Here is a 27,841-nt window from a genome sequence, read left to right as displayed (position 1 = left end):
ATGAAACATAACTGACATTCAAAGGTCATGTCTGACAAACATAAAAGAGTATAAAAAAGTGTGTGCTTTTGATTTAGAAAAGTGAACTGCATTAATTTGGAAGCATCTTAGTCTTCTTCAGTATAATAATAATGAAATGAAAGTGTCATTTACTTACCAACATCACTGGTTTAATGTTTTATGTAAAATCAGAAGTTGGTCTGTGTGTTTTGGCGTAAGGAGGGGAAAAAGCGAAACACTCCACTGTGTTGTTAACGTTCTGTCTTCAGTTTGCACAGCAGCCGACTTTCTTCACTTCTCCAGTTGGTTGAAGTTTTGTAAAGTGCTGCAGTGTGGTCAGTTTCATGGTGCAGTTGGGTGCTTTGCTAACATTAGTCTCTGGGTGATAGGGTACAAAGTATAAGTAAATAGTTCATCTTTGTCCTGAGGACTGAATTATTAAGTCAATACATTTAAAAAGCTTGTCTATTTTGAAGATGAGCAACAAAGTAACTAAAAATGGAAATCAATTTGTTATGAAGCAAACATTACAGGACAGGAGAGGCAGATATAATGAATAGATAAATGCACATGATGCACCCTTTACTGTATATGAGCGTGATGATACATTTCCAACATGTTAGCAAAGTATTACAATGTTTGATTTTGCATGTTTTACTTTTCTTTTTTCTTTGCAGTGAAAGATGGCTGCCGGACACCATTTACTCAAACTGCGTATGAAACAGCTAAAACCACCATCACATGTGATTACCCTAAAAAATACAACTCCTATGTCAAGTTTATCTGCAAAGACAACAATGAAATCTGTGAGGAGATTTTATCAACACAATCTTCTGTAAAGTCAAACGGGACTTTCACTCTCACAGACACCAACAGCTTCAACATCTCCATCAGTAATGTGAACTCACAGCATGCTGGTGTCTACTGGTGTGGAGTCAAATCAAAGGAAGGAAGTTACAGAGTTTCACGCAGAAAAATACAACTGAAGATTAAAAGTGAGTAAAACAAACCCACAACTTCTGATGTTTGATTATACTGTATATTAAGACATTGCTAGATTGTGTTGGAAAATACATAGATTTTTTTAAATAGCAGTCACTTTTTTGCCAATGTTTTATTAAATGACTTTGTCTTTCTATCCACAGGTATTAGGAACTTCAAAAGATCCCCAACTATTGGACAGGATTTCAAATACTGGTGTAATTACACACAAGGTGCTCCCATTAAGAAATTCATCTGTAAGGGAGAAGATCCGTCTATATGTCAACCTCTATGGAGCACCTTAAAGCCCAGGGACACTGGGAAGTTTTCAATGGAGGAAGACACAAACAGGAGAAATATCACCATAACTGTGAGAAACGTAACAACAGACGACACTGGGACATACTGGTGTGGAGCAGAAAACACTGACAATAAACGCAGTAAAACATTCTTCAACAAACTGGAGATGACTGTAGGTGAGTGGATGTGTTATTTTATTACTAGGAAGTTATTCAATTCACTTCAAATCTTGTCACGTGCACAGAGAACAGTCAACTCCGCTGTACAATGAAATTCTTACTTTGCGCTCACCTCTGACCACCATGGATAATAAACTATAAATTGAGAATAAAATATAAAATTATGAAAATTATAAAAATTCAGACTATAAACACAATATATAAAACCTTTACAAGAAAAAATTACGAAAGTAGATACAAAGGAAAAAGAGACATGTAAACACAATTTGTAGTGGTTAAGTCTGATTGTACATTAATGTGCATTGTACTGTATGTGCAAATATCCCTGCATGTGTAAGAGGGTCCGTGCATGTGCAAGGTATGCAGAGAAGTAGTGACTGAAGACTTCAATTCAAGTATAACCAAAATCTGACCCTGGTTCAGATTGTAGGAGTATTGATTGCTAGCATTAAAAGAAAGCCACAGTCTTAATTACTGTTTGATTTACAGTAAAGGGCGAGTTTGTTTTTGCACGATATGTAAAATGTCTAGTTATTACAATACGCACAAGAATGTTATTTTTAGTCAAAGAGTAATGTAGATGATACATGAGCTGTTTTGAGTCACGACAGTCCTGTAAACTGTATCATGATTAGTTACACTTCACGTTCACCAGCTGCAGTTTACAGGACTGTTGTGACTCCAGAAGGCGAGTTCATTGATGGGCTAGCTGGTTCTGTCTTGTAGTGAATTTAACAGTCTCATCTACAACAAGGGCAAACTGAAAATGACTCAACTGTGATCTTGATTTCTATTTGTTGATGAAGTATCATCTCTAGTTACAAGAGTTGAAGTGCTGGGAGTCAACAGAACAGTTCAGACATGCAACATTACAGCCATTTGCTTTGTGTGATCAGCCACTCTGTAGCGTTTGGCTTTCTATTCAAACAGCAGTCGACTGTGATATCCTGACTGACAGAGTGAGAACACCTGCAGTCGTTGTTATTTGTACTCTTGATTTCATTTCCTGCACGTCCCTTTCACCAGACTTCAGATGAGCATGCTGCAGTGACAGCAGGACTTGATCAGCAACATGTTCAATCAAAGCTCTTAACAACTGATCAGTTTCAAAGTTTCTGTTCATTTTATCTACACATGAAGTGTCTTAATTTTAAAATGATAAGTTGCTCAATATTTATCCTTCACCTATATACACACTGGAGGTGTCATTGATCATGTAATTGTGATCTGTGGTGAAGAAATCCATTCCTAAAGCAGATTTTTAAGAGAAGAGGGACAAAATCCATTCTCCTCATGCTGTGTAATAATACAAATGTAAGTTCAGCTGAAGCTAATATGAGGCTACAAGCTGAACTGTTTCTTGGCTCTGAGCAGTTGCCAGGCAACCAGCAGATCTGGCACATTACCTCATTTAAAACAGGATCTGTGAATCATGGTGAGAAAGCACATTTGATATCTTCAACCTTAAATGTTACGTGTTTGAAAATTTTTTTTGATGATTTAACTTTTGTAAATTCCTGTTAAATTTCTTGACACAGACAGCTTTGAGTGATAATTCCATGCGTTCACTGTGTTTTAAATGATGCTTTTTTAAATATTCTTTGGTTTTGTCTGTGTGTTAATTATGAACTTTAGCTCGTAAGCAGATTCTGTTACCTTTTAAGTAGAGCCAGGCTAGCTGTTTCCCCTTGTTTCCAGTCTTTCTGCTAAGCTAAATCGAAGCTAACTGGCTGCTGGCTCTAACTTCATATTTAACAGACAGATATGAGAGTAGTATCCATCTTTTCATTAAACTCTCCGGCAGAAAGTGAATAAGTGTATTTCCCAAGATGTCAAACTAATCCTTTAAAAGGCTTTTTTTATTAACCTCATGCATTTCAGTAACAAGGAAGTGCTCCTACTCTGTAATTTTGCCTTTCAACTTCCTGTCTACACTAGAAGTGGGGACTGTATGTATTGACATTTGCTGCTTGTGATCACCTTGTGCCTACATTTTAACAAATATTTGACCTGTTTTATAAAATAACGTACAGCCTGAAGGACTGACAGAGCTGAGAGAGCACAAGAAATGTTATTTTACAACAGTCGGAAAAACATCGAGCACTATTTTCATAGATGCACTAATTAGATCATTTCTCCCACACAGCTGCTCATGTTACTGTTACAACAGGTTGGTATTTGTGTTTTATTGTGTTTATAACAGTCGTTGGCTGAGTGTGGCAGTTCAAAATGTGTTAATATAATAATTTTTCCACCCACAACACAAAGTGGATACTTATTACTGTTAAACTTCACAGTCCAGTTTTCCATGGCATGGGCTTCTTATTGTGTAACAAGCTAATATTATCAATAAAATATATGTTATATTGCATAGTTGGGTGAAAAGATTGATTTATTTTATTTTGATAAATCAGATTCTAGACCAAACAAAGTAATAAAACCATCAGGTTTAGTGATCATTTGTGAAGAATTCAAATAAGTTTTTCATCAGGAATTGTTGGGTCTCTGTAAATTAAAGAGTACGGTCTAGAGCTGCTCTATGTGAAGAGATAACTTTTGTTATGATTTGGTGCTATATAAATAAAGTTGAATTGAATCATAGAAACAGCTACAACAACATAAAGTAAGCTAGTTAGCAGCAAACTTAACTTTGCAACTTTGTTCCCAGCTTTGAGAAATGTATAGTGCTGTGTGAACCGATCAGGACTCTCTAATTGTATTTATTATAGCCAGCAATAGCAACAGGAAGAGTCAAAACAGGAAATGGAACAAACTGAAAAAGTAGGGGCCGCATTAAGTTAATGGCAGATATTTTGACTCAGTAGGAAAGTACAGGTGTCACTAATAACATTAACAATGGCTCTGCTCTATTCAAGTGTCCCCGTAAACCATGACAGTGTAACACTGAGCCAGCATGTGCAATTACAGGACCCTGAATCATTCATTTTATTATTTACTCCTGTGGTTTTCCTGCTGTGTCATGTCAAAAAGCCATTTGTTCAACAAAGTTTAAATTCCACAAAGTCATCACCTTACTTTCTTTTTTATGTATTCGTAGTTTTGTTTTATTTAATTCGATATTTTGTGTGTTTTTGTTTCTTTATCTAAAGGAAAATTTTAAAAAGTTTTAATATTTTGGCCGAGGTTGATATATTAATAGACCTTGGCAATGGAGAGGGAGCAGAAAATAAAAAGTTTTATTTGTCAAGCTTAGAAAAATTATATTTTTCCTTTTTTATCCTTGTTAATTTATCAATGCACACGTACAACCTGAATGCATTTCTTTTTTGCTTTCAGCAGCAACACCTGGATCTGTGAATCATGGTGAGAAAGCACATTTGATATCTTCAACCTTAAATGTTACGTGTTTGAAAAACATTTTTATGATTTAATTTCTGTAAATTCCTGTTAAAGTTCTTGACACAGACAGCTTTGAGTGATAATTCCATGTGTTCACTGTGTTTTAAATGATGCTGGACATTTAATGCGTTGTGTGGTTTATCTTGCAGGAGACTTTCAGGTGGTAATGATGATCATCTTTCGACCTGTGCTGCTCCTGCTGCTGCTGCTGCTGCTGCTGCTTGTGATAATTGTGATCCTCGTCAACAAACGTAAGGTTCATTACCAGGCTGCAGAACATGAAACACACACATGCATACTGTACACACAAAACCACATTCATGTACTCCTCTATCCTGTGAAGATGTGATGTCTAAAAAAAAGCAGACAAACTGTAAGACGTCAGAAGTTAATAGACATGACTTTTATCATGTGTGTAAGTTGAAATTTTGTCGACATATTATCTTTGCTCATTTTGCGGGATGCACACTTAAATCCTATTCAGTGAAACCAAACTACATACAAAGTTAGAGATAGATTCTAAGCTACATAGATAAGCAACTATATAGATAACTTGATGAAAAATGCTGAAATCCACCTCCATCATTCTGCTCCTTTCTTTTTTTGTTCTCTTCTTTTCTTGCTTTCTCTCTTTTTCTGTCAGGATTTTCATCTCCAAAAACACAGAGCAGCAACACAGCACATTAAAGAGGTTAGTATAAATGTGTCTGTGTGTGGTAGTACTTTATAATAGCTGGCTGTGCTTCCCTCCGGTCATGCTGTGGCTATCGCTCCGTTAGCCTCTCAGCTAACGTTAGCCCCGGCTCTCTGTTTGAGCCCCGGTTTGCTATCCAGGTTAAAGTGGGAAGAAGCAGCGGGTCTGACGGGCAGCTGAGTGAAGTGGAACCTGCGGAGGAAGCGCCGGGACCGTCAGGGAGAAACAGTCCGTCGAGGAACTGCTATATGCGGCTGCACAGATAGGAAACATTTTGGCTGACAGGATGTACCACTCTGTTGGGGGGAAGAAAACTTCTTTTTGGTTTATAACGGCAGTTGGCAACCAGCGTATTAGGTGCATTACTGCCACCTTCTGCTCCGGAGTGTGGACCAGAGATTAAGTCCTACACATTAATCCTGTCTGTCTAATAAACTCTAAGAAAACTCTACTGCTCCACCCACTTGGCAGGTTCATTAAAGTTTTAACACTGAGATCCTGAACTCCAGTCTTCCTAGGTTCTTCCTTCACATATTGTCTTTCTTGATCATACTTAGTACAATCTATACTTGCATGCATAATAGTCTCCTCAGCCAGCTGGAAAAAAATATGTGCATATATCGGTATCGACATCGGCAATCGGCCACAATGAGTTGGAAATATCGGAAAAAAATCCAATATCATGCATCCCTAATTATAACAGTGTATAAATGGCAGAAAATCACAAGAAGCATGTTAGGTGTCCTTTAAAAAAAAATCTGTGATATTTCGGGATTTGTTTGAATTTTCTGTTTCCACTCAGAAGAAAATGCAATTAAAAAACGCTGGATGGAAATTATTTGATTATCAATATATATGACTAAATAAGACATATAGCTGTAAAGTATAATAGACTTTTTTTGTCAGTGAGAAAATTCTACTGAGGGAGCACAGTGAGCCGTCCATCACACTGATGCTGTGTCCAACTACCAACCTGTTTGTAATTTCTTTCTATCTACAATGTAAAGTACACTTTGTATGGATAGTTCTTATTATTTGTTTGAATATCAACTACTCACTCAATTTTTTGTTCTTCCCTGGAAGGATAACTTCTATGAGGAGGTACAGGAGCGCCTCCAGGAGACAGGCTCAGGAAATGCAGTGGAGACGATTTATGCCACTGCCAACTTTCCCACAAACCCCCCTGCCTCGATGCATTACTCCACCATCATCTTTCAAAGCAGCACTGACAAAGCTAATGGTGAGGTGCTGATCCCCAGACCCAGCTCCTCTGCCTGTGAATATTCTACTGTGAGGAACAGTCAAGGTCCAAACTCTACTGTCTATAAACCATCAAAGACTTCAGAGGATCCTCTCTTACTGACAGTCAACAAGACACAACAGCAATGAGGATGACCCAGGCAGGAATTTGTTAAATTTGCAAAATATATGATCAAGATTTCAGGTAATTCATTTTTGATGGGTTGTAGTTATTTACAATGAAGCCCAACTCAGACTGTAGGATTTAACACCCCAAGATATTCAGTTTCTGGGCCCAGTCAACTTAAAACAGGATTCACTGTCGCATTGTTTGAGTCGCCAAAGTTTGGTGACAGGACTGATTTGTAGAGACTAGATGAGTCCTTATGCTCAACTGTGAGACAGTTTAAATCAACAACAGAGTTCATTCAAGACTGTTATTGTTGTATATATTGTTGTATATAGTGGCCGATAAGTAACAAGGAACTGCAGTACAGAAGTGTCAAATATAATATATATGTCTGAGGTAATTCAGTTTGTCCACCAAAGAGCACTGACAACTAGAGCTGCAACGATTAGTTGATTGATCAATTCGTTGATTGGAAAAAAATTAAACTGCAACTTTTTTGATAATCGAGTAATCATTTTAGTCATTATTCAATCAAAAGTGCCAAATTTTTGGTTCCAGCTCCTCAATTGTGACAATTCACTGTTTTTCTTTGTCATACATGACAGTAAATTGAATATTTAACATTTTAGACAAAACAAGCAAATTGAAGACATCACTGTGGGCTCTGAGAAATTGTGAATGCTCTTTTCTCACTTTTTTTTTTTTTACTTTCCATTGACTAAGTTATTAATCAATTAATCCAGAAAATAATCTGCAGATTAATCGATAATGAAAATAGTTGTTAGTTGCAGCCCACTGACAACTGTAAAATGTTCCACTTAGTACAAGGCTTGTTAATAGTGATTTTCTCTTTATGATTTTTTTATGTTATGTGTTTATGTTTAAGAACAAATATTATATGATAAATCATTTTCACAGTTCTAAAATATTAGTATTAGCCTCAGAACTCCAGTTTTGTTTTGGCATCCTTTGTATTCCTGCTGCACTGGTGCCATTTTTGACTAATTGTTTTCCAGCTCCATGGATTAGGAATAAAATACAAGAGCCTGTCCTAGCTCAGCTACAGGAGCCTGAAGTGTAGATTTGGGTTTGTGTTGAATAATAAATCAAAAGGTTGAAGGAGTAGCTGCTACCACTGACTCAACAATTACTTGTTTGTAGTTTATGTATGTAGTTTAGTTGATTGATAAATTTTGCTCCAAATACCAAACAAAAATGTGTTAAAGCCAAATGAATCTGTTCTTCTATGGTACCACTTCTTTAAACAACTATGTGAAAGAAGTTCTTCATATTGATGAATCCACAAAGACTGATTATCCAGCTCTGCTGCTTTATGGAACTTTTCAACCTCTTTTAGCTTGCTGTGTGTCTGCTGCTGTGCAGGTTTTTGTGCTGTTCAGATAACACCTTTATAAAGTCACAGGTGCGAGTGTAAGACATTGTTCACTATTCACTATATGTGTTTGTAGTGTTGTTCAAAAGTCTAGTAAGATTTATTAGAACCTATATTGCGGACTGAAAATAAGCCGAAAAGTGGTGTATAATCACTAACTAACAGCTATCTACAACCATGCACTGCAAAAACAGAGAATAAATTAATAAGTAGTGTCTGAAATAGTTTTTTGACATCTGACACTAAATAATCTTTTACATAGAATCATTCAATAGTGAATTATTTCAGTCACAGTCCATGTCCCTGCAGTTTGTCTGACTTGTGTGATATTAAAAAGCACCAAACATTGCTGGTTGTTGTGACTCTTTATTTCTAAACCACTGAAAAAAACAATCCCACATTGCTGTTGAAGAGAAATGTTTATTTATCACATGTTGTTTGTGGTAGTAATTTTAAATAAGTCAGACTATGGCAGGCATTATATTATTCTGTTTGTCACTTTAAATTACTGTTACTGTTAATTACTGTTTAATTACACATCAATAGTAAACTGAGTAATGTCATTAGAAAAATCTGTTGGGTTATTAGAACAATATTATTAATTATTAGAACACTATTAGAAATATAATAATTAAAATAAAAGTTCTTAAAGTTTCTTACAATCAATATTACAATCTGCTATCTAGTGAAAACTTTGCTCTTTTCAAAACCAAAGCAAAAGTCTCATCCTGTCAGATCAACGTGTCACTTTAATATTACTTAAAACATTTGGAGACATGTTGCTTAGAGCTCATGTTTCCTCCCTTCCTGTAAGAGGTGTTTGTTGTGTTTCTCTTTGCCTTGGCAAGCAAACTAGCAGATTTTAAAAGATAATTTAAAGCTGTTACTGTGACGTTTAATCAGATAGATCAATCAATCAATTTTTATTTATATAGCGCCATATCACAAAAAATCTTTCAGATAAGCAGCAGGTCTGCCACAAACTGCACTGAGACGTTCAACTGATGCTTTCAGGTAAAGATGTATTCTGCACATTTACATGTCTCTACTTTTTAATGTTGGGCTCTACTGGAATATCTTTGCATGAATCACAGTTCAAAAAACTCTTTATTTAACTCATACTGATGCTTTATGTAGTCCCTCAATTCAGTCTGAAACAGGCCGATTTATCTCCTGTCTCTTTAAGACCCCCTCCTGATGAGCCCACTCTGTTCTGATTGGCCAACTCTTGAAAGCTTTGGGCTTCGGCTAGGTCTTTACTCGAAATGTCAACTTCTCAACTACATCTGAAATATGAGCGTGGACAACGCAAACAACACATGGAAAAGTCTTGGCAACAACCTTAGCAACCAAAGCCGTTTATGGGCATGCGTGATGAGCCGACATCAGCTCATCGGCAAGGTAGAAAAGAAAATGCAAATGAAGCGTTCAGAGCAGGTTGAAGCCCTGACTTTTGACTTGCAGGCAGCATTTCTACAGAGGTTCAGAAAATAACGTTTTATTCCTCTTAATCACCGGCTTTCTTGCTACCATCGCTCGCTCTCCTCATCCACTCTCTAGCTCATTCGACCACTGCTTCTCTCTCTCTCTTGTCTTTTTTAAAATGCGTTGGGAAGCCGTCAGCAAAGCCTAACTTTTACTTTTAACCTCATCAAACAAAGAGAAACGTCCTCCCCTCTTCCTAGTAATGTTTTGTCTTCCCTCATGGCAGGGTTGTACAGCGTTACGGGTTGTGTTTCTCCAAAAGTTGATTCTGGTTCAACTTTCTTGCTGCGGCGCCACTGCGGCCCCCCCACCCCCACAGCCTAAACACACAACTCGTCAGCCTGCCAGCAGGTTACCTGAGGCTGGTGATGCGTGCACATTGAAATCATGACGGGAAAAAGAAAAGGAAAAAGTCATCTTCTCTCAATGAAAAACGTAGTCTCCTTGAAGCTTATGACAAGCTGCCAAAAACGAGCCAACAAGATGCTGCAGCGAAACAACAAGCGTTTGAAACAGCTGTTCTGTATTTTGAAACAGTCAATAAAATTCAGTAAATAGCGAAGCTGCTCGTTTCATTACTTTATATTCATGTAATAAATATACAAATGTCAATTAGATGGTAATCTGCAAGAGAAATTAGGAAAAAGAAAACAAATGTTATGTAATCTTTGATTCAGACTTGAATTTTTCAAAACATTTCACCAAAATCACCAAATCATATATCACTCAAATCAGGAACATTGCAAAGATTAGATCTTTTCTTTCTTTCAGTGGTGCTGAAATACTCATTCATGCTTTTGTCTCTAGTTATTTAGATTACTGCAGCTCCTTATTTGCTGGTCCGCACCATGGACCGCCTACAGCTTGTACAGAATACTGCAGCAGGGTTCTTACAAGGGCTAGAAAATATGATCACATTTCCCCTGTTCTCGCCTCATTGCACTGGTCACCTGTGGTTTTTAGAATTGATTTTAAAATTTTACTGCTTGTTTTTAAATCTCTGAAGGGCCTAGCCCCATCTTATATCACTGACCTTCTCATCCCTTACACCCCAGCTCGTTCTCTAAGATCTGTGGACCAGCTGTTGCTCTCAGTCCCAAGGTTCATGTCTGTGAAGCACTTTGTAAACTTGTTTTATTTTTATGTTTTATTATTATTATTTATTATTATTATTATAATCATCTGCTTATAATGATCAATTTGATTCGGACGGCTCTGATCACTTTAAGCGGTTTCCACTGTATAATTATATCCTCTGGAAGTGTGAGCCACCTTCAACTCTTCTACAACCCCCTGAGGAGGCTTCTGTCTTACAGACCATATCCTGTCCCCCTGATATTTTTTCCCTTGCTTGCCTGTACATAATAGTGATATATTTAATTATCTTTGTTCAGCCTTTACCTTGTGTCTTTTTTGTAAATCATGTATAGCAAAATGTAAATGGTTATTTTTTTGTTTGTTTGTTTGTGGTATTTCAGTCTGGTTTCAGAGCACCTCATATTAAAGAGTCAGTTGTTGATTTTGAGAATTGTTTTGGTTCTTCAGGACTTCAGTGCTGCTGTTGACACAATCAACCATCATCTACACTCTAAGTAAAGGCATTAGACAACATCAGTGTCTAATGTATGCTAAAATAGGACATCAAAGTAAAAATGAGTTTAGTTTAACATCTCTTGCAGCTTTCGATAGAAGTAATATTATAAATAGGTGTGAAAATCACATTTATGGCTTCTGTCATCTCGTTCCATCTTAAAGCGCAGAGTGAAATTAGCAAATGTCTGTACAAATTGTGCAGTTTTCTATCATTATTTTTCTCTTGGCCATGCACTTGTCTTGTTGATGATGATGTTGTATTGCGGTGGAACAAACAGCTCATGCTTCCTGTCGAAACCAAAGCTGTTTTATCACACTGAGTTAACTGGTATTTTGTCAGTGGAATCGATGCCTTTTTTTTTTTTTTAGCCATTTCCTTCCTTATATACAGAGTAACGCAGGTCAACAACATGACAGGCTGTAAACTTTTAAAGATTCTTGTTTTGTGTTGATGGAAACAGAGAGGGATGGTGGAAATAGAGGACAGCAGGACGCAGAGCGACTGTATTTCCTGCTTCCAGCTCTGACGCTTTCAGAACCTGTGTTGTATGCAGTGAAGGTGGATAAACTACTGATAAAAAACTCACGTCTTACAGGGAAAGACTCCCCACCCTTCTGAGTCGATGCATTGGTCTGAAGTGCAGACTCTGCCGGCTCTGTGAATTACATTCATATACCAAACCGGAAAAAAATGTATCATCTTCCCTTTTTCTTGCTACTACTACTTGGGCAACTCAACTAATTTTTGACCCTTGTTTGTATCCTCTTCAGTGACATTATCCTAAAGAAATGTTAAATATTAATTCATTTCAGTCAAGTCAGTAAGGTTTAGTTTAGTTAACCATGTAGATCTAGTTCAGTTAGGGGCCCCTTACAGATTTTTAAAGCTTATCTGAAATCCAAGTGAAGAATGCAGCATCAAATCCTGGGACGGCTCCTTGGCTTCTCCTCATACAGCAGCAGTGGTCCTCTTGCCTTCTGCTCACTGGAGTTTGAGTTTGACCATAAAGAAAACAACCTGAACAATAAAGCATAACTGCAGTTAATATCCAGTTCTGTTGTATGCAGATTAAATTAAAGGTTTGGCACTTATAAAGACCTATAATTCTCCTTTCTAACTGAAATGTATGAGATATATCGATATAATAATACAGGAGCTGTGGTGGTGTGAATAAAGTAAAAATTATTAACATTAAACAAACATAAATCTTGTGCTGGAAAAAATCTCATTCCAGGACTTGTTTGTTTTTTTCATATCTGTCATGACAACTGACCTAACAGTTAGCGTTAGTGGTTAGCTAACATCTTGGTCAAGCTAGTGAAAAGACTTACATTACTCACCACTGACTTGATCCTCTTATGATCCTCTTCACTCTTTCATGAAGCAAAGTATCCCTGATCAAAGCAAACATGTACCTTTGTTAGCTAACTCCAAATAATATATCAACTTTTACTCTTAATTCTTTTAGCTTTTAGCTTGTTGTCTCCTCCATTTTCTTCCCTCTGCTCCTCCTCTGCAGGCGGTTGACGCCCTTTGTTGGTCATTTAGGAAATTACAATATCTTCATGTTTTAGTTGTGGAAGAAGTACTCAGATCCTTTACTTCAGGAAAAGTACCAATACAGCAATGTTAAAATACTCCAATACAAGTAAAAGTCTCGTATGAAAAACTACTACAGTAAAAGTACATGTATAAGTACAAGTACAAGTACAAGTATTATCAGCTTGATGCAGTTAAAGTATTGCAGTAGAAGTAGTGGTTTGGTCCCTCTGACTGATATATTATGATCTGGTTGGCGAAGTTGGCCATGCTGGGGCTCTTCTCCACCTCGGGCGCAGCCAGCAGGGCGGCAACAGCCATCATCACAAGCTCATTATGACTGTACCCCTTGATACGATGTGTGATATATATTTCACAAGAGAAAACAAGACTTTAAAGTGGCTTTAACTGATATTTTCTGTATTAACAATGTATGAGCTGTCAGTGTGTAATGTGTTGGTTGTGGCTCGTAGTGATGAACCAAAGAGAATTATCAGCGACTCTGCAGCTTCTCTCGGCTTTACGGCGCTTCATATCAAGTTTCAGCTCATTGTTTATCTGTCCGGCTGCAACTTTACTGTTTTGGTCACTCTAAGCGCTCTCATAGCATCGTTTTCGGCCGCTGCAGGCAGCTGTTTTCAGAGAAAAAGCTCTAAGAAGCCACTGTACACTACCTGCTCAGCACCAAACAGCAAACAGACACAGCAGCTACAGAGCCAGATATTTCCCTCTGTTGGTAGAGAGCAAAAACAGCTAAAAGAGAGTGAATATTGGACTTACATTCAGCAGGTGGACAGAAAAAGGACTCTGAATGACTAACTAGCTCGCCATACCAACTTAAAAAGTGGTATGTCAGAGTTGTGTTCACTACTTGTTTCTGCTGAAAACAAGAGGTCAAAAAAATCAATTAATGCAGGTTCAAAGAATTTAGAGGAGTAGTTTGAGTTTGAGTCTCATGTCCATTAAATATGACGCTACAGCCAAGAGACAGTTAGCTTAGTTTAGCACAAATACTCAATGAAATTTTGTAGGCTGATGTATCATGTCCACACTTACAAAAAAGCCTCCTGGAGCCATACCCTAAGTCCAACAGGAAGTCAACCTTTTTGAACTTACCTTGCAATTTTTGCACAGTTTTTGCCATTCGCAGGCGTTGTATTTGAAAAAACTCCTCTTAAAGATCAACCAACTTCAAATTTTGTCAGTGTCATCTTAAGACCTTTGTGATGAAAAGTTATCAAGATTTTTCACAGAACACTCTTGTCATAATGTACTGGTAAATTTGCATGTTTCACCATGAAACAGAAAGGTGTGGTAACTCCACTGGACTTTGTCCAGTCTGCCCCAAATTTCACAGGCTTGACTGGAGTCCAGACCAGAACACATCTACATGTCAATATTCAGTCATAGTCATAGCGCCTCCTACTGACAACAGCAAGTCAGCCTTAAATGACAAAAATCATCCGGTTTACGTGGAATGTACATGGTGTGGTCTACACATGACATACAGCAACATGATGTATAATTAGTGGATGTTCTCTAGCACCACATAGTGAACACAGGAAGTGATATTTAACACCTAGGTGTTACATCCGATATTCATGACAATGCAAATGCATCTGAGACAATGTCGACTTAATATACTGCTGCATTAATGACCCACTTGTGTAGCCCAGCCTAGTGGCAACAAGAAGCAAGCCTTACGTTACAAACTTCCTTTGATTTACATGAAATTTAAGGTGTGTGGTCTAAATTTGATATACAGCAACAAAATGTACATTTAATGTGTGTTTTCTAGCACTACATATTGGACACAGGATGTGATAAAGGTGGTAAAGGTATTGCTGCATCATGTTGCTACGCAACAAACAATACTTTGACTGCAGCACGGCCCGACATGCACAAGGGTGCAAAGGCTCGATCATCGCTGCTTGCAGCTTTTATTTGCCTTTGTATTCCCTCTGTCACTTGTTTTGCATCGAGGAACTGTGCAGATACACAATTTCTGATGTAGATATACTTTATTTTATTATTTGCCGTGTCTCTCCTCCTCATACTGTAAGTTACTTTCTATCTGACACATCATGTTTGCATCAGAGGTTTCCTATAAATCTAGTGTATTTTTCTTTCTCTTTCTTTCTGACCACTTATTTGGTGTTTACTGTCAACATCAAGTAGCAATGAATAATCAGGGAGGAGTTGTGGTTGAGACAAAAAAAGGGGGAAGGATAGACAGAAAGGCGGGGCGTGATATTTTTAGGCAACATCTAAAAATTCATGAAACACAACACTTGAGACAAACCAACTGTAGCAACAAGACAAGAGGAAATAACCAACTAGAGTTCATACTTGAGACGAAGGATCTCAGCATCGAAGGCCAACATAATGAAGAGCGTTCTTCTCCTCATCCTCTCACTAATGGCAGGTAAAAAGATTACTAATACCCGATTACAGATATTACAGACTAATGAATGTTATGTTTATATCCTGTTTATGCCATGTATGTGCATATGAACCCATTTTTATTTCATGTCAACCAGGACTGTTTGAAAATGAAGAAATATTTGATGTGAATAATTCCATTCAAGATTTATGATGAATTATAAATATCACAAATATCACAAAATGCATTTTTGACGGTGTCCGCTATATATTTTATTTTAATTTAAAACAGTTTATTACAACTGATGAGTGAAATCTGTAAAGTTTTTAGTGAAACTGACAGCAACATTAAGCTTTTCATAGCTTCATAATTAATAAAGGACACAGGCGAAAACTGACAAAGAAAAACAAACATTTATGGTTCTCAAATTATATTTTACTCCACTTTTACTCAGGTCAAACTATGCCACTGACCTTTTTGATTTTATAGAGGTCAAGGGTGAACAGCTAGAATGTAAACAGTTTGCTAAATGATCATAAACAATAATTAACAAAAGCAACTATTCAATGAGAAACATCCAAACTTTGATGGACATGTTTGAATGGGCATAACTATTTACAAGAAATGGTTAAAACTAATTGTAATGGCTCATTTTGCTTGTTAGGTCCAGGGCTATTGATTGACACATTAATATTTGATTGATGTGTGTGCAGAGTTTGTTTTCACGTTCATCTGCATCACATTCATTTTCTGAGCTCACCTTAAAACTCAGTTTAATGTGTTTACGTAAGAGCATGATTTGTGATTTCACAACTAGTTTGTAACTTCCACAAGTGTGATGTGGAAACTTGAAGCCTGAGAATGAACTTTACAGTGAAGGAGGAAACATCTTGTGTCCAGCAGTTGACTTTTCAAATGAACAATATTTACATATTCAGAGATTCTGGATTTTTAATGAGAGAAAAGGAATAGATGCAATTAAAAAAAAACATTAAAAAGTAATTTAACGTTTTGTGGAAAAAGTATTTTTATGTCTGAAAACATGTCTGGAGGAGATTCTTCTTTTAAATAGTGGACGGGTCGCTGGGACTGGTAGGGTTAGAAAGACACCTGTTTTACTCATGCATAAAACTCCTCTGGTGAACAGGCACTAATACAAACATTTTGACATTTTAAAAAACGTAAAATAAAAATTCCTAATATTTGTAAAGGATGAAATACAAAGTCAAACTTATTTCAATTCTTATCTTGAATCATGAAGCCACTGGGATTTGAAAACCTAACTTTGGCGACACCTGGTGGTAGAACCAAAAAATACACCGTGGCAGGCTGCAGAGTTGCTGTTACACTGTAAAAGTACAACAAAGAATGTATTTCATAACTTTATACCAACTTAGATTTTAGGAGCGGAGGCTTTTCAGAATCTCTACAGAAATTACCACAAAACAATATATGTGTGAATAAAATTACACATTCAACAAGATTAATTGAACAACTCTGTGATCTATTGATTAATCCAGAAAGTCTGTTTACCAGCATGACGAGACAGTGGATGTTTTGTTGATACGGTTCTTATTCAGACTGTTCTGGGATTGTTTCAGTGTCTGACATGATGGAAACTTTTCTCTTTGTCTGATCAACAGGCTGTGAGGCCTCATCTGAAGTGAAGGGATGTGAAGGAGGATGGGTTGAACTCACTTGCAAATACCCAAGAGCAGATCAGGAATATCAAAAGATAGAGGTTATTAAACCCGGAGGAAAAAACACACAAACCACTAAAAAGGATGTGTGGGAAAAGAAGGGCAGATTTTCCCTGTACCATGATACAAGAAATAAATATCTCAGGATGGCCATTAAACAACTTAAAAGTGATGACTCTGGGAAGTACAACTGTAAATTTTACCAAGACAAGTCGCCTGAGGAACCTGATGAACTGGAACTGAAAGTTGGTAAGAGATGCTGCATCTGTATCAAAGAAGTTTAACAAAACATCACTAAGAAAACATGAAGAAAACTAACAAAAATGTAACAACACAACACACAGGCATCAGGCATTGAAAGACATTTCAGAAATGTATCTGTATTTTGGTTGCACATTATAATTACAGTATATCTATCCCATTGGGATGGAAATCTTTGGGATTCTCACAATTTGATTCTGATTCCAACCAATTCTTGATTCAATAAATAGAAAGAGAGGGAATATTTTTAGCTCTTCTGATGCTTCCTTCAACACACTGTGTGTCATTCACTGGTGTCCTGTGTCCACTGAACTTTAATATGAAACATAACTTTAAACTAAAAGGTCTTGATGAAGGTCACGTCTGACAAACAGAAAAAAGTAGAGAAAAGTGTGTGAAAGTTTGCAGCTTTTTTGATTTAGAAAAGTGAACTGCATTAATTTGGAAGCATCTTAGTCTTCTTCAGTATAATAATAATGAAATTAAAGTGTCATTTATTCATTTTAAGAATTGGGATTCTTATGTGAATCTATTTTTTTCACCCACATCTACCATCCCACAAAAGCACACAAACCACAGTTTGGTGATAACAGAATGAATAAAACTGATGTATTGTTTATGCTAAGTTGGAGGTTTTCTCAAATCCCAGAGTGTGCTGACATTTCTTTCCAGGCTTCTGAAATAAAATTTCATATTCAGTGAGGTCTGCTTCTCTTTCAACTTCCTACTGTACAGAGCTAATCAAGTTAGCAAAAAAAATCAATTTGCTATGAAGCAAACATTACAGGACAGGAGAGGCAGATATAATGAATAGATAAATGCACATGATGCACCCTTTACTGTATATGAGTGTGATGATACATTTCCAACATGTTTTACTTTTCTTTTTTCTTTGCAGTGAAAGATGGCTGCCAGAAACTATTTAATCAAACTGCGTACAGAACAGCTAAAACCACCATCACATGTGATTTCCCTAACGAATACAACTCCAGTGTCAAGTTTATCTGCAAAGACAACAATGAAATCTGTGAGGAGATTTTATCAACACAATCTTCTGTAAAGTCAAACGGGACATTCACTCTCACAGACACCAACAGCTTCAACATGTCCATCAGTAATGTGAGATCACAGCATGCTGGTGTCTACTGGTGTGGAGTCAAATCAAAGGAAGGAAGTTACAGAGTTTCACATAGAAAAATACAACTGCAGGTTGAAGGTGAGTAATACAGATTCAGCTCTCCTCTACTGGTTAGAGGCTTTTTTCTGACTTTCATTTTCTGTTTATCAGTGAAACTTGACTCAACACAACAGGTGATTTAAAAGACGTTAACACAAATTTATACACATTCAGATGTTGTATTGGCAGTTTGGCTGACATTTGATATTTAGTAAAAAAAACAACTATCATAAAAAAATACATAAATATTTAACATGAAGTGAAAGTTAAAGTGAAATAAAGACAGTGAGATGCCAAAAATGCCAAAGAGTTTGAATTAGAATTTGTCTTTGTCTTTCTATTTACAGATATTAAAAGCTTCAAGAGATCCCCAACTAGTGGACAAAATCTCACATACTGGTGTGAGTACCCACAAGGTGCTCCCATTAAGAAATTCATCTGTAAGGGAGAAGATCCATCTATATGTCAACCTCTATGGAGCACCTCAAAGCGCAGGACGGACACTGGGAAGTTTTCAATGGAGGATGACACAAAGACGAGAAATATCACCATAACTGTGATAAACGTAACAACAGACGACACTGGGACTTACTGGTGTGGAGGAGTAAACACTGGCAAAAAACGCAGTAAAACATTCTTCAACAGACTGGAGATGACTGTAGGTGAGTGGACGTGTTATTTTATTACTATGAAGTTATTCAATTCACTTCAAATCTTGTCACATGCACAGAGAACAGTCAACTCCGCTGTACAATGAAATTCTTATTTTGCGCTCCTCTCTGACCACCATGGATAATAAACAGTGAATTGAGAATAAAATATAAAATTATGAAAATTATAAAAATTCAAACTATAAACACAATATATAAAACCTTTACAAGATAAAATTACAAAAGTAGATACAAAGGAAAAAGAGACATGCTAACATAGTTTGTAGTGGTTAAATCTGATTGTACATTAATGTGCATTGTACTGTATGTGCAAATATCCCTGCATGTGTAAGAGGGTCCATGCATGTGCAAGGTATGCAGAGAAGTAGTGACTGATGACTTCAATTCAAGTATAGCCAAAGTCTGGCTCTGGTTCAGATTGTAGGAGGCTAATTGATTGTTAGCATTAAAAGAAAGCCACAGTTTTGATTACTGTTTGATTTACAGTAAAGGGCGAATTTGTTTTTGCACGATATGTAAAATGTCTAGTTATTACAATACGTACAAGAATGTTATTTTTAGTCAAAGAGTAACGTAGATGATACATGATCTGTTTTGAGTCACGACAGTCCTGTAAACTGTAACATGTTTAGTTACACTTCATGTTCACCGGCTGCAGTTTACAGGATTGTCGTGACTCCAGAAGGCGAGTTCATTGATGGGCTAGCTGGTTCTGTCTTGTAGTGAATTTAACAGTCTCATCTACAACAAGGACAAACTGAAAATGACTCAACTGTGATCTTGATTTCTATTTGTTGATGAAGTATCATCTTTAGTTACGAGAGTTGAAGTGCTGGGAGTCGACTGAACAGTTCAGACATGCAACATTACAGCCATCTGCTTTGTGTGATCAGCCACTCTGTAGCATTTGGCTTTCTATTCAAACCGCAGTCAATTGTGATATCCTGACTGACAGAGTGAGAACACTTGCAGTCGTTGTTATTTGTACTCTTGATTTCATTTCCTGCACGTCCATTTCACCAGATTTCAGATGAGCATGCTGCAGTGACAGCAGGACTTGATCAGCAACATGTTCAATCAAAGCTCTTAACAACTGATCAGTTTTGAAGTTTCTGTTCATTTTATCTACACATGAAGTGTCTTAATTTTAAAATTATAAGTTGCTCAATATTTATCCTTCACCTATATACACACTGGAGGTGTCATTGATCATGTAATTGTGATCTGTGGTGAAGAAATCCATTCCTAAAGCAGATTTTTAAGAGAAGGGGGACAAAATCCATTCTCCTCATGCTGTGTAAAAATACAAATGTAAGTTCAGCTGAAGCTAATATGAGGCTACAAGCTGAACTGTTTCTTGGCTCTGAGCAGTTGCCAGGCAACCAGCAGATCTGGCACATAACCTCATTTAAAACAGGAAATTGTTTTTTTTTATATTCTTTGGTTTTGTCTGTGTGTTAATTATGAACTTTAGCTCATAAGCAGATTCTGTTACCTTTTAAGTAGAGCCAGGCTAGCTGTTTCCCCTTGTTTCCAGTCTTTATGTTAAGCTAAATCGAAGCTAACTGGCTGCTGGCTGTAACTTCATATTTAACAGACAGATATGAGAGTAGTATCCATCTTTTCATTAAACTCTCCGGCAGAAAGTGAATAAGTGTATTTCCCAAGATGTCAAACTAATCCTTTAAAAGGCTTTTTTATTAACCTCATGCATTTCAGTAACAAGGAAGTGCTCCTACTCTGTAATTTTGTCTTTCAACTTCCTGTTTACACTAGAAGTGGGGACTGTATGTATTGACATTTGCTGCTTGTGATCACCTTGTGCCTACATTTTAACAAATATTTGACCTGTTTTATAAAATAACGTACAGCCTGAAGGACTGACAGAGCTGAGAGAGCACAAGAAATGTTATTTTACAACAGTCTGAAAAACATCGAGCACTATTTTCATAGATGCACTAATTAGATCATTTCTCCCACACAGCTGCTCATGTTACTGTTACAACAGATTGGTATTTGTGTTTTATTGTGTTTATAACAGTCGTTGGCTGAGTGTGGCAGTTCAAAATGTGTTAATATAATAATTTTTTCACCCACAACACAAAGTGGATACTCATTACTGTTAAACTTCACAGTCCAGTTTTCCATGGCATGGGCTTCTTATTGTGTAACAAGCTAATATTATCAATAAAATATATGTTATATTGCATAGTTGGGTGAAAAGATTGATTGATTGATTTTATTTTGATAAATCAGATTCCAGACCAAACAAAGTAATAAAACCATCAGGTTTAGTGATTGTTTGTGAAGAATTCAAATAAGTTTTTCATCAGGAATTGTTGGGTCTCTGTAAATTAAAGAGTACGGTCTAGAGCTGCTCTATGTGAAGAGATAACTTTTGTTATGATTTGGTGCTATATAAATAAAGTTGAATTGAATCATAGAAACAGCTACAACAACATAAAGTAAGCTAGTTAACAGCAAACATAACTTTGCAACTTTGTTCCCAGCTTTGAGAAATGTATAGTGCTGTGTGAACTGATCAGGACTCTCTAATTGTATTTATTATAGCCAGCAATAGCAACAGGAAGAGTCAAAACAGGAAATGGAACAAACTGAAAAAGTAGGGGCCGCATTAAGTTAGTGGCAAATATTTTGACTTAGTAGAAAAGTACAGGTGTCACTAATAACATTAACAATGGCTCTGCTCTATTCAAGTGTCCCCGTAAACCATGACAGTGTGACACTGAGCCAGCATGTGCAATACCAGGACCCTGAATCATTCATTTTATTATTTACTCCTGTGGTTTTCCTGCTGTGTCATGTCAAAAAGCCATTTGTTCAACAAAGTTTTTTTCCACAAATTCACTCATCTTACTTTCTTTCTTTCATGTATTCATTGTTTTGTTGTTTAGTTAATTAAAAACATTTAATTAGATATTTTGTGTGTTTTTGGCCGAGGTTGATATATTAATAAATGTTGGCAAAGGGGAGGAAACGAGAAAAAAAAGATTAAAAAATACTGAATAAATAAACAGTTTTATCTGTCAGGCTTAGAACAATTGCATTTTTCGTTTTCTGTCCTTGTTAATTTATCAATGCACACGTACAACCTGAATGCATTTCTTTTTTGCTTTCAGCAGCAACACCTGGATCTGTGAATCATGGTGAGAAAGCACATTTGATATCTTCAAACTTAAATGTTACGTGTTTGAAAAACATTTTGATGATTTAACTTCTGTAAATTCCTGTTAAATTTCTTGACACAGACAGCTTTGAGTGATGATTCCATGTGTTCACTGTGTTTTAAATGATGCTGGACATTTTATGCGTTGTGTGGTTTATTTTGCAGGAGACTTTCACGTAATAATGATCATCTGTGGAGCTGTGCTGCTGCTGCTGCTGCTGCTTGTGATAATTGTGATCCTCGTCAACAAACGTAAGGGAGTTCATTACCAGACTGCAGAACATGAAACACACACATGCATACTGTACACACAAAACCACATTCATGTACTCCTCTATCCTGTGAAGATGTGATGTCTAAAAAAAACAAAGCAGACAAACTGTAAGACGTCAGAAGTTAATAGACATGACTTTTATCATGTGTGTAAGTTGAAATTTTGTTGACCTATTATCTTTGCTCATTTTGGGGGATGCACAATTAAATCCTATTCAGTGAAACCAAACTACATAGATAATTAGAGATAGATTTTAAGCTACATAGATAAGCAACTGTATAGATAACAACTTGACGAAAAGTGCTGAAATTAATCCACTTCCATCCTTCTGCTCATTTCCTTTTTTCTTCTCTTTCTTTTCTTGCTTTCTCTCTTTTTCTGTCAGGATTTTCATGTTCAAAACCCACAAGGAATGGAGCAGCAGCACAGCACATCAGAGAGGTTAGTATAAATGTGTCTGTGTGTGGTAGTACTTTATAGGCGGTATTCATATTGTCAGTAAAACAAGAGCAGTACATAAATGATGCCAGACTTTTAAGTATTTCGGTTGTAAATATAAGAGAGAGCTCCCGGGACTCTTGTTTCATAGAGATTAACTGTCAGTTGGCCACAACAATGCAGTGTTATGTTTTCACTGCAGTGCAATGACAGACTCTCTTTAGCTACGTGTGGCAGATTTGTTATGAATATTCCACTTACAGTGTTCTGATTCAGTTAGTGTATTACCACCTCTGACAGCCAACAAACCAACAAATCTCTTACCTGTTATCTGGAGAGCCTCTGACATGAGACAGAAGCACACATTTTAACCGACTTTCCAGAAAATCAGCAGCAACAGAAAATTTGTTTTAGTGTGCATTTCTATCCACTGCTGTTATGAGAATATTAGGAGTTGGGTCATCAAGATAAACTGTTGGTGGCACTAATTCTCCAGTTGGTGCCATTAAACCGTTGCAGAAGAAGAGAACACAATGAGATGACGTAATTAAAAGAGCAGCAGTCACACAGTGACAGACGACGTAGAAAACATGATGGAAACATGACATTTCTGTTTGTCAGAGTTTACACTAGACTTTTCTTTGATGGCCAATATGGCCGTTAATATTCGAGAAACATTTTTATACTATGGAGCTCCGGGCTGATCCGTTTGCTTTACTGTGTCAATGCTGGATGTAACGTTACCTGAGAGAAAACAGTCAGACTTTTCAGAGTCGTGTTAACTGCTGTCGAGCCAAAGTGCAGGGCTACTGCTGGAGTGTGCAGCTTTTGAATCTCGTGCCACACTTAGTCACATGACCAAACTCAGTGAGTCTCTCAGTGTCTTAACAGCGGAGGCAAAAACAAACTTTTGTATAAGTTTATATTTAAGATGTCTTGGCAACATATCTTGTTATTAATTCATTTATTAGGCAATCGGCATATTTCCCACCAGATATTTTGGCCGTTGATATTTTCATCTGCCGGACAACTACATGTGATACCAGCAAAAAGCCGACATGCTGGTTAACGTAAACCCTGTTTCATGTATTAATTTGAGGAACGTTACAGTCTCCTCATCAAAGTTTTTGTCTCTTCAGTGGAAGCTTGAGTGACATTTAATTTGCATGTCTCATGTACATCATCATTTATTCACTACGTCTGTTTACATGGCACTTTGTCGCATTTTGCTTTTATCAATAAATCAACTTTTTAAAGAAGACATATCCTGCACATTTCCAGGTTTATATTTTTATTCTGTGGCTCTATTGGAATATCTTTAAATGATTTCCAGTTAAAAATTCCTTATCTATCTTGTATTGGCCCTTTATGCAGCCCCTCAGTTCAGCCTCTGTCTGAAACAGGTTGTTTTAGCTCCTGTCTCTTTCAAGCCTCCTGATGAGGCCTCAAGCTGCCCCTCAGCAGACTACAGAGGCTACATAAACAAACAGTAGAAGTAGGATTTCACTTCTTTTTCCCTATTCTTTACTCAAAATATAAACTCAAATACATCATTCATGTTTGAGCCTGAATCTGATCTGAAAAATGAGAGTGGACAACGTGAACAATCCATGAACAACCTCAGCAACAAAGACTACAGAACAGATGGCTGTTTGTGGGAATGACGTCAATTTGATGGGGAAGTAGAGGTAACTCTGCAAAAGAGGTGTTCAGCCTGCTCTGAACACTTTGACCATGTTTAACATAGACAGCCAGCATTATAACAGTATATAAATAAATGGCAGAAAATCACTAGAAACATGTTTTTCTTAAAAAAAAAGAAAAAAGGGATTTGTTTGAATTTTCTGTTTCTGTGGATGGAAATGCACCTGCTGTTTAGTCTTCCATTATCAATATGCATGACTAAATAAGACATATAGCCATATATAAGTATAACAGTTTTTTGTCAGTGAGTAAATTCTACTGAGGGAGCGCAATGAGTCGTCCATCACACTGACACCATGTCCATCTACCAAATATCTATTGTTTGTTTGAATATCAACTACTCACTCAATTTTTTGTTCTTCCCTGGAAGGATAACGTCTATGAGGAGGTACATGAGCTCCCCCTGGAGACAGGATCAGGAAATGCAGTGGAGACAATTTATGCCACTGCCAACTGTCCCACAAACCCCCCTGCCTCAATGCATTACTCCACCATCATCTCTCAAAGCAGCACTGACAAAGCTAATGGTGAGGTGCTGATCCCCAGACCCAGTTCCTCTGCCTGTGAATATTCTACTGTGAGGAACAGTCAAAGTCCAATCTACTCTACTGTCTATAAACCATCAAAGACTTTAGAGGATCCTCTCTTACTGACAGTCAACAAGACACAACAGCAATGAGGATGACCCAGGCAGGAATTTATTAAATTTGCAAAATAAATGATAAATTTTAATTTTTGATGGTTTGTGATTGTTTACAATGAAGCCCAGCTCAGACTGTAGGAATTAACACCCCAAGATATTCAGTTTCTGGGCCCAGTCAACTTAAAACAGGATTCACTTCCACATTGTTTAAGTCACCAAAGTTTGGTGACAGGACTGATTTGTAGAGACTAGATGAGTCCTTATGCTCAACTGTGAGACAGTTTGAATCAACAATAGAGTATATTGTTGTATATATTGTTGTATATAGTGGCCGATAAGTAACAAGGAACTGCAGTACAGAAGTGTCAAATATAATATATATGTCTGGTAATTCAGTTTGTTCACCAAAGAGCACTGACAACTAGAGCTGCAACAATTAATTGATTAATCAATTTGTTGATCGAAAGAAAATTAGTCTGCAACTTTTTTGATAATCAATTAATCCATTTAGTCATTATTCAATCAAAAGTGCCAAATTTTTGGTTCCAGCTCCTCAAATGTGACAATTTGCTGTTTTTCTTTGTCATCCATGACAGTAAATTGAATATTTAACATTTTAGACAAAACAAGCAAATTGAAGACATCACTGTGGGCTCTGAGAAATTGTGAATGCTCTTTTTTCAAATTTCCTTTGCATTCTACTGACTAAATTCTTAATCAATTAATCCAGAAAATAATCTGCAGATTAATCAATAATGAAAATAGCTGTTAGTTGCAGCCCAGTGACAACTGTAAAATGTTCCACTTAGTACAAGGCTTGGTAACAATTATTTACTCTTTATGATGTTTTTATGTTATGTGTTTATGTTTAAGAACAAATTTTGTATAATAAATCATTTTCACAACTCTAAAATATTAGTATTAGCTTCAGACCTCCAGTTTTGTTTTGGCATCCTTTGTATTCCTGCTGCACTGGTGCCATTTTTGACTAATTTTTTGTCCAGCTCCATCGATTAGGAATAAAATACAAGAGCCTGCCCTAGCTCAGCTACAGGAGCCTGAAGTGTAGATTTGGGTTTGTGTTGAATAATAAATCAAAAGGTTGAAGAAGTAGCTGCTACCACTGACTCAACAATTACTTGTTATTAGTTTATGTGCCTAGTTTAGTTGATTGATAAATTTTGCTCCAACTACCCAACAAAATGTGTTAAAGCCAAATGAATCTGTTCTTCTATGGTACCACTTCATTAAATAATTATGTGAAAGAAGGTCTTCATATTGATGAATCCACAAAGACTGATTATCCAGCTCTGCTGCTTTATGGAACTTTTCAGCCTCTTTTAGCTTGCTGTGTGTCTGCTGCTGTGCAGGTTTTTGTGCTGTTAAGATAACACCTTTATAAAGTCACAGGAACGAGTGTAAGACATTGTTCACTATTCACTATATGTGTTTGTAGTGTTGATCGAATGTCTAGTAAGAATTATTAGAATGTGGACTGAAAATATGCTGAAAAGTGGTGTATAATCACTAACTAACAGCTATCTACAACCATGCACTGCAAAAACAGAGAATGAATGAATTAGTGTCTGAAATGCCTTTTTGACATCTGACATGCTAAATAATCTTTTACATGACTGTTCTTCTGTCCCCTCATTGCCAAAAATTGATTCAAACATATTTAAGGCCACTGCCTTAAATTGGTATGTAATGTGATATTAAAAAAAAACAAACATCGCTGGTTTTTGTGACTCTTTATTTCTATACAACTGAAAAAAGAAACCTACATTGCTGTTGAAGAGAAATGTTTATTAGGGCCTGAGCCCAAAGGGCGAAGACCCTATTGTTTTTCGTGTGTTTGTTTCTTTCTTATTATTATTCTTTATTAATCCGCCACTTTAACTCTAAATTTGACCCCCTAAACATGCTCAAAAACTCACCAAATTTGGCACGCACATCAGGTCTGGTGAAAAATTTGATAAAATGTAAAAATTAACCCCCGAAGTGCCAAAATATGCTCTCTAGCGCCACCTATGTATCTAAAACGGCCGCCACGGCCCGTAGGAATGTCGTAGAGAGATCGAACCAAAACTCAATTATTCGTCTCATCAAGACCTACAAATCATACGCTGACACCCCTGACCTAAATCCAACAGGAAGTCTGCAATCAGCTTTTCAAAATAAGACTTTGCCCCAATTTTGGCCCCCGAACAAACGCTATCTCCTCCGAGGGCGTTAATGGTATCGGCTTCAAACTTGAATACATGACTTATCACACTGTGTTGAGCAAAAGTTATTAAAAACTTTGTAATAACTCGAACGGTTTAGATTTAGTAAGCCCTGAAAGTTGGAGTGCGACATTACACCTTACAATGTAAACCAATGGGGAGGCAATCTCTGGGCATGGACTTTGTGCCAAACTGGGGCATCTGGCGTCTAAACTATAAGTCCGACCACTTTCAAACCTGTATCAATGGATTCGCGACGAAAATTCCTAAAAAAAAAATGATAT

General features: G+C 36.8%; 1 protein-coding gene and 1 long non-coding RNA gene across 5 annotated transcripts in view; both read left to right on the top strand.

Annotated features, from left to right (window-relative positions):
- Positions 1–27,841, top strand: part of LOC137180949 (polymeric immunoglobulin receptor-like) — a 73,022-nt gene that overhangs the window by 4,343 nt on the left and 40,838 nt on the right. For 2 of the 4 annotated variants that reach the window (XM_067586259.1, XM_067586262.1), the window contains exons 3-4: positions 678–995; positions 1,146–1,457. In XM_067586259.1, coding sequence (XP_067442360.1) covers positions 678–995; positions 1,146–1,457 — 630 coding nt within the window. Of the gene's footprint in view, positions 1–677; positions 996–1,145; positions 1,458–4,757; positions 4,785–4,969; positions 5,388–5,463; positions 5,512–6,597; positions 8,625–27,841 lie in introns of those variants that run through there. The other 2 variants (XM_067586261.1, XM_067586260.1) reach the window with 2 other exon arrangements.
- LOC137180957 (uncharacterized) lies at positions 21,702–27,065 on the top strand. The gene is made up of 3 exons (XR_010928094.1): positions 21,702–22,525; positions 22,933–22,988; positions 25,060–27,065. It is a non-coding gene; the product is annotated as an uncharacterized lncRNA (long non-coding RNA).

This window comes from Thunnus thynnus, chromosome 4, assembly GCF_963924715.1.
Source record: "Thunnus thynnus chromosome 4, fThuThy2.1, whole genome shotgun sequence".
NCBI classification, from domain to species: Eukaryota; Metazoa; Chordata; class Actinopteri; order Scombriformes; family Scombridae; genus Thunnus; species Thunnus thynnus.
The sequence above is the reverse complement of the archived record's forward strand: the minus strand, read 5'-3'. Positions and strand labels throughout refer to the sequence as shown.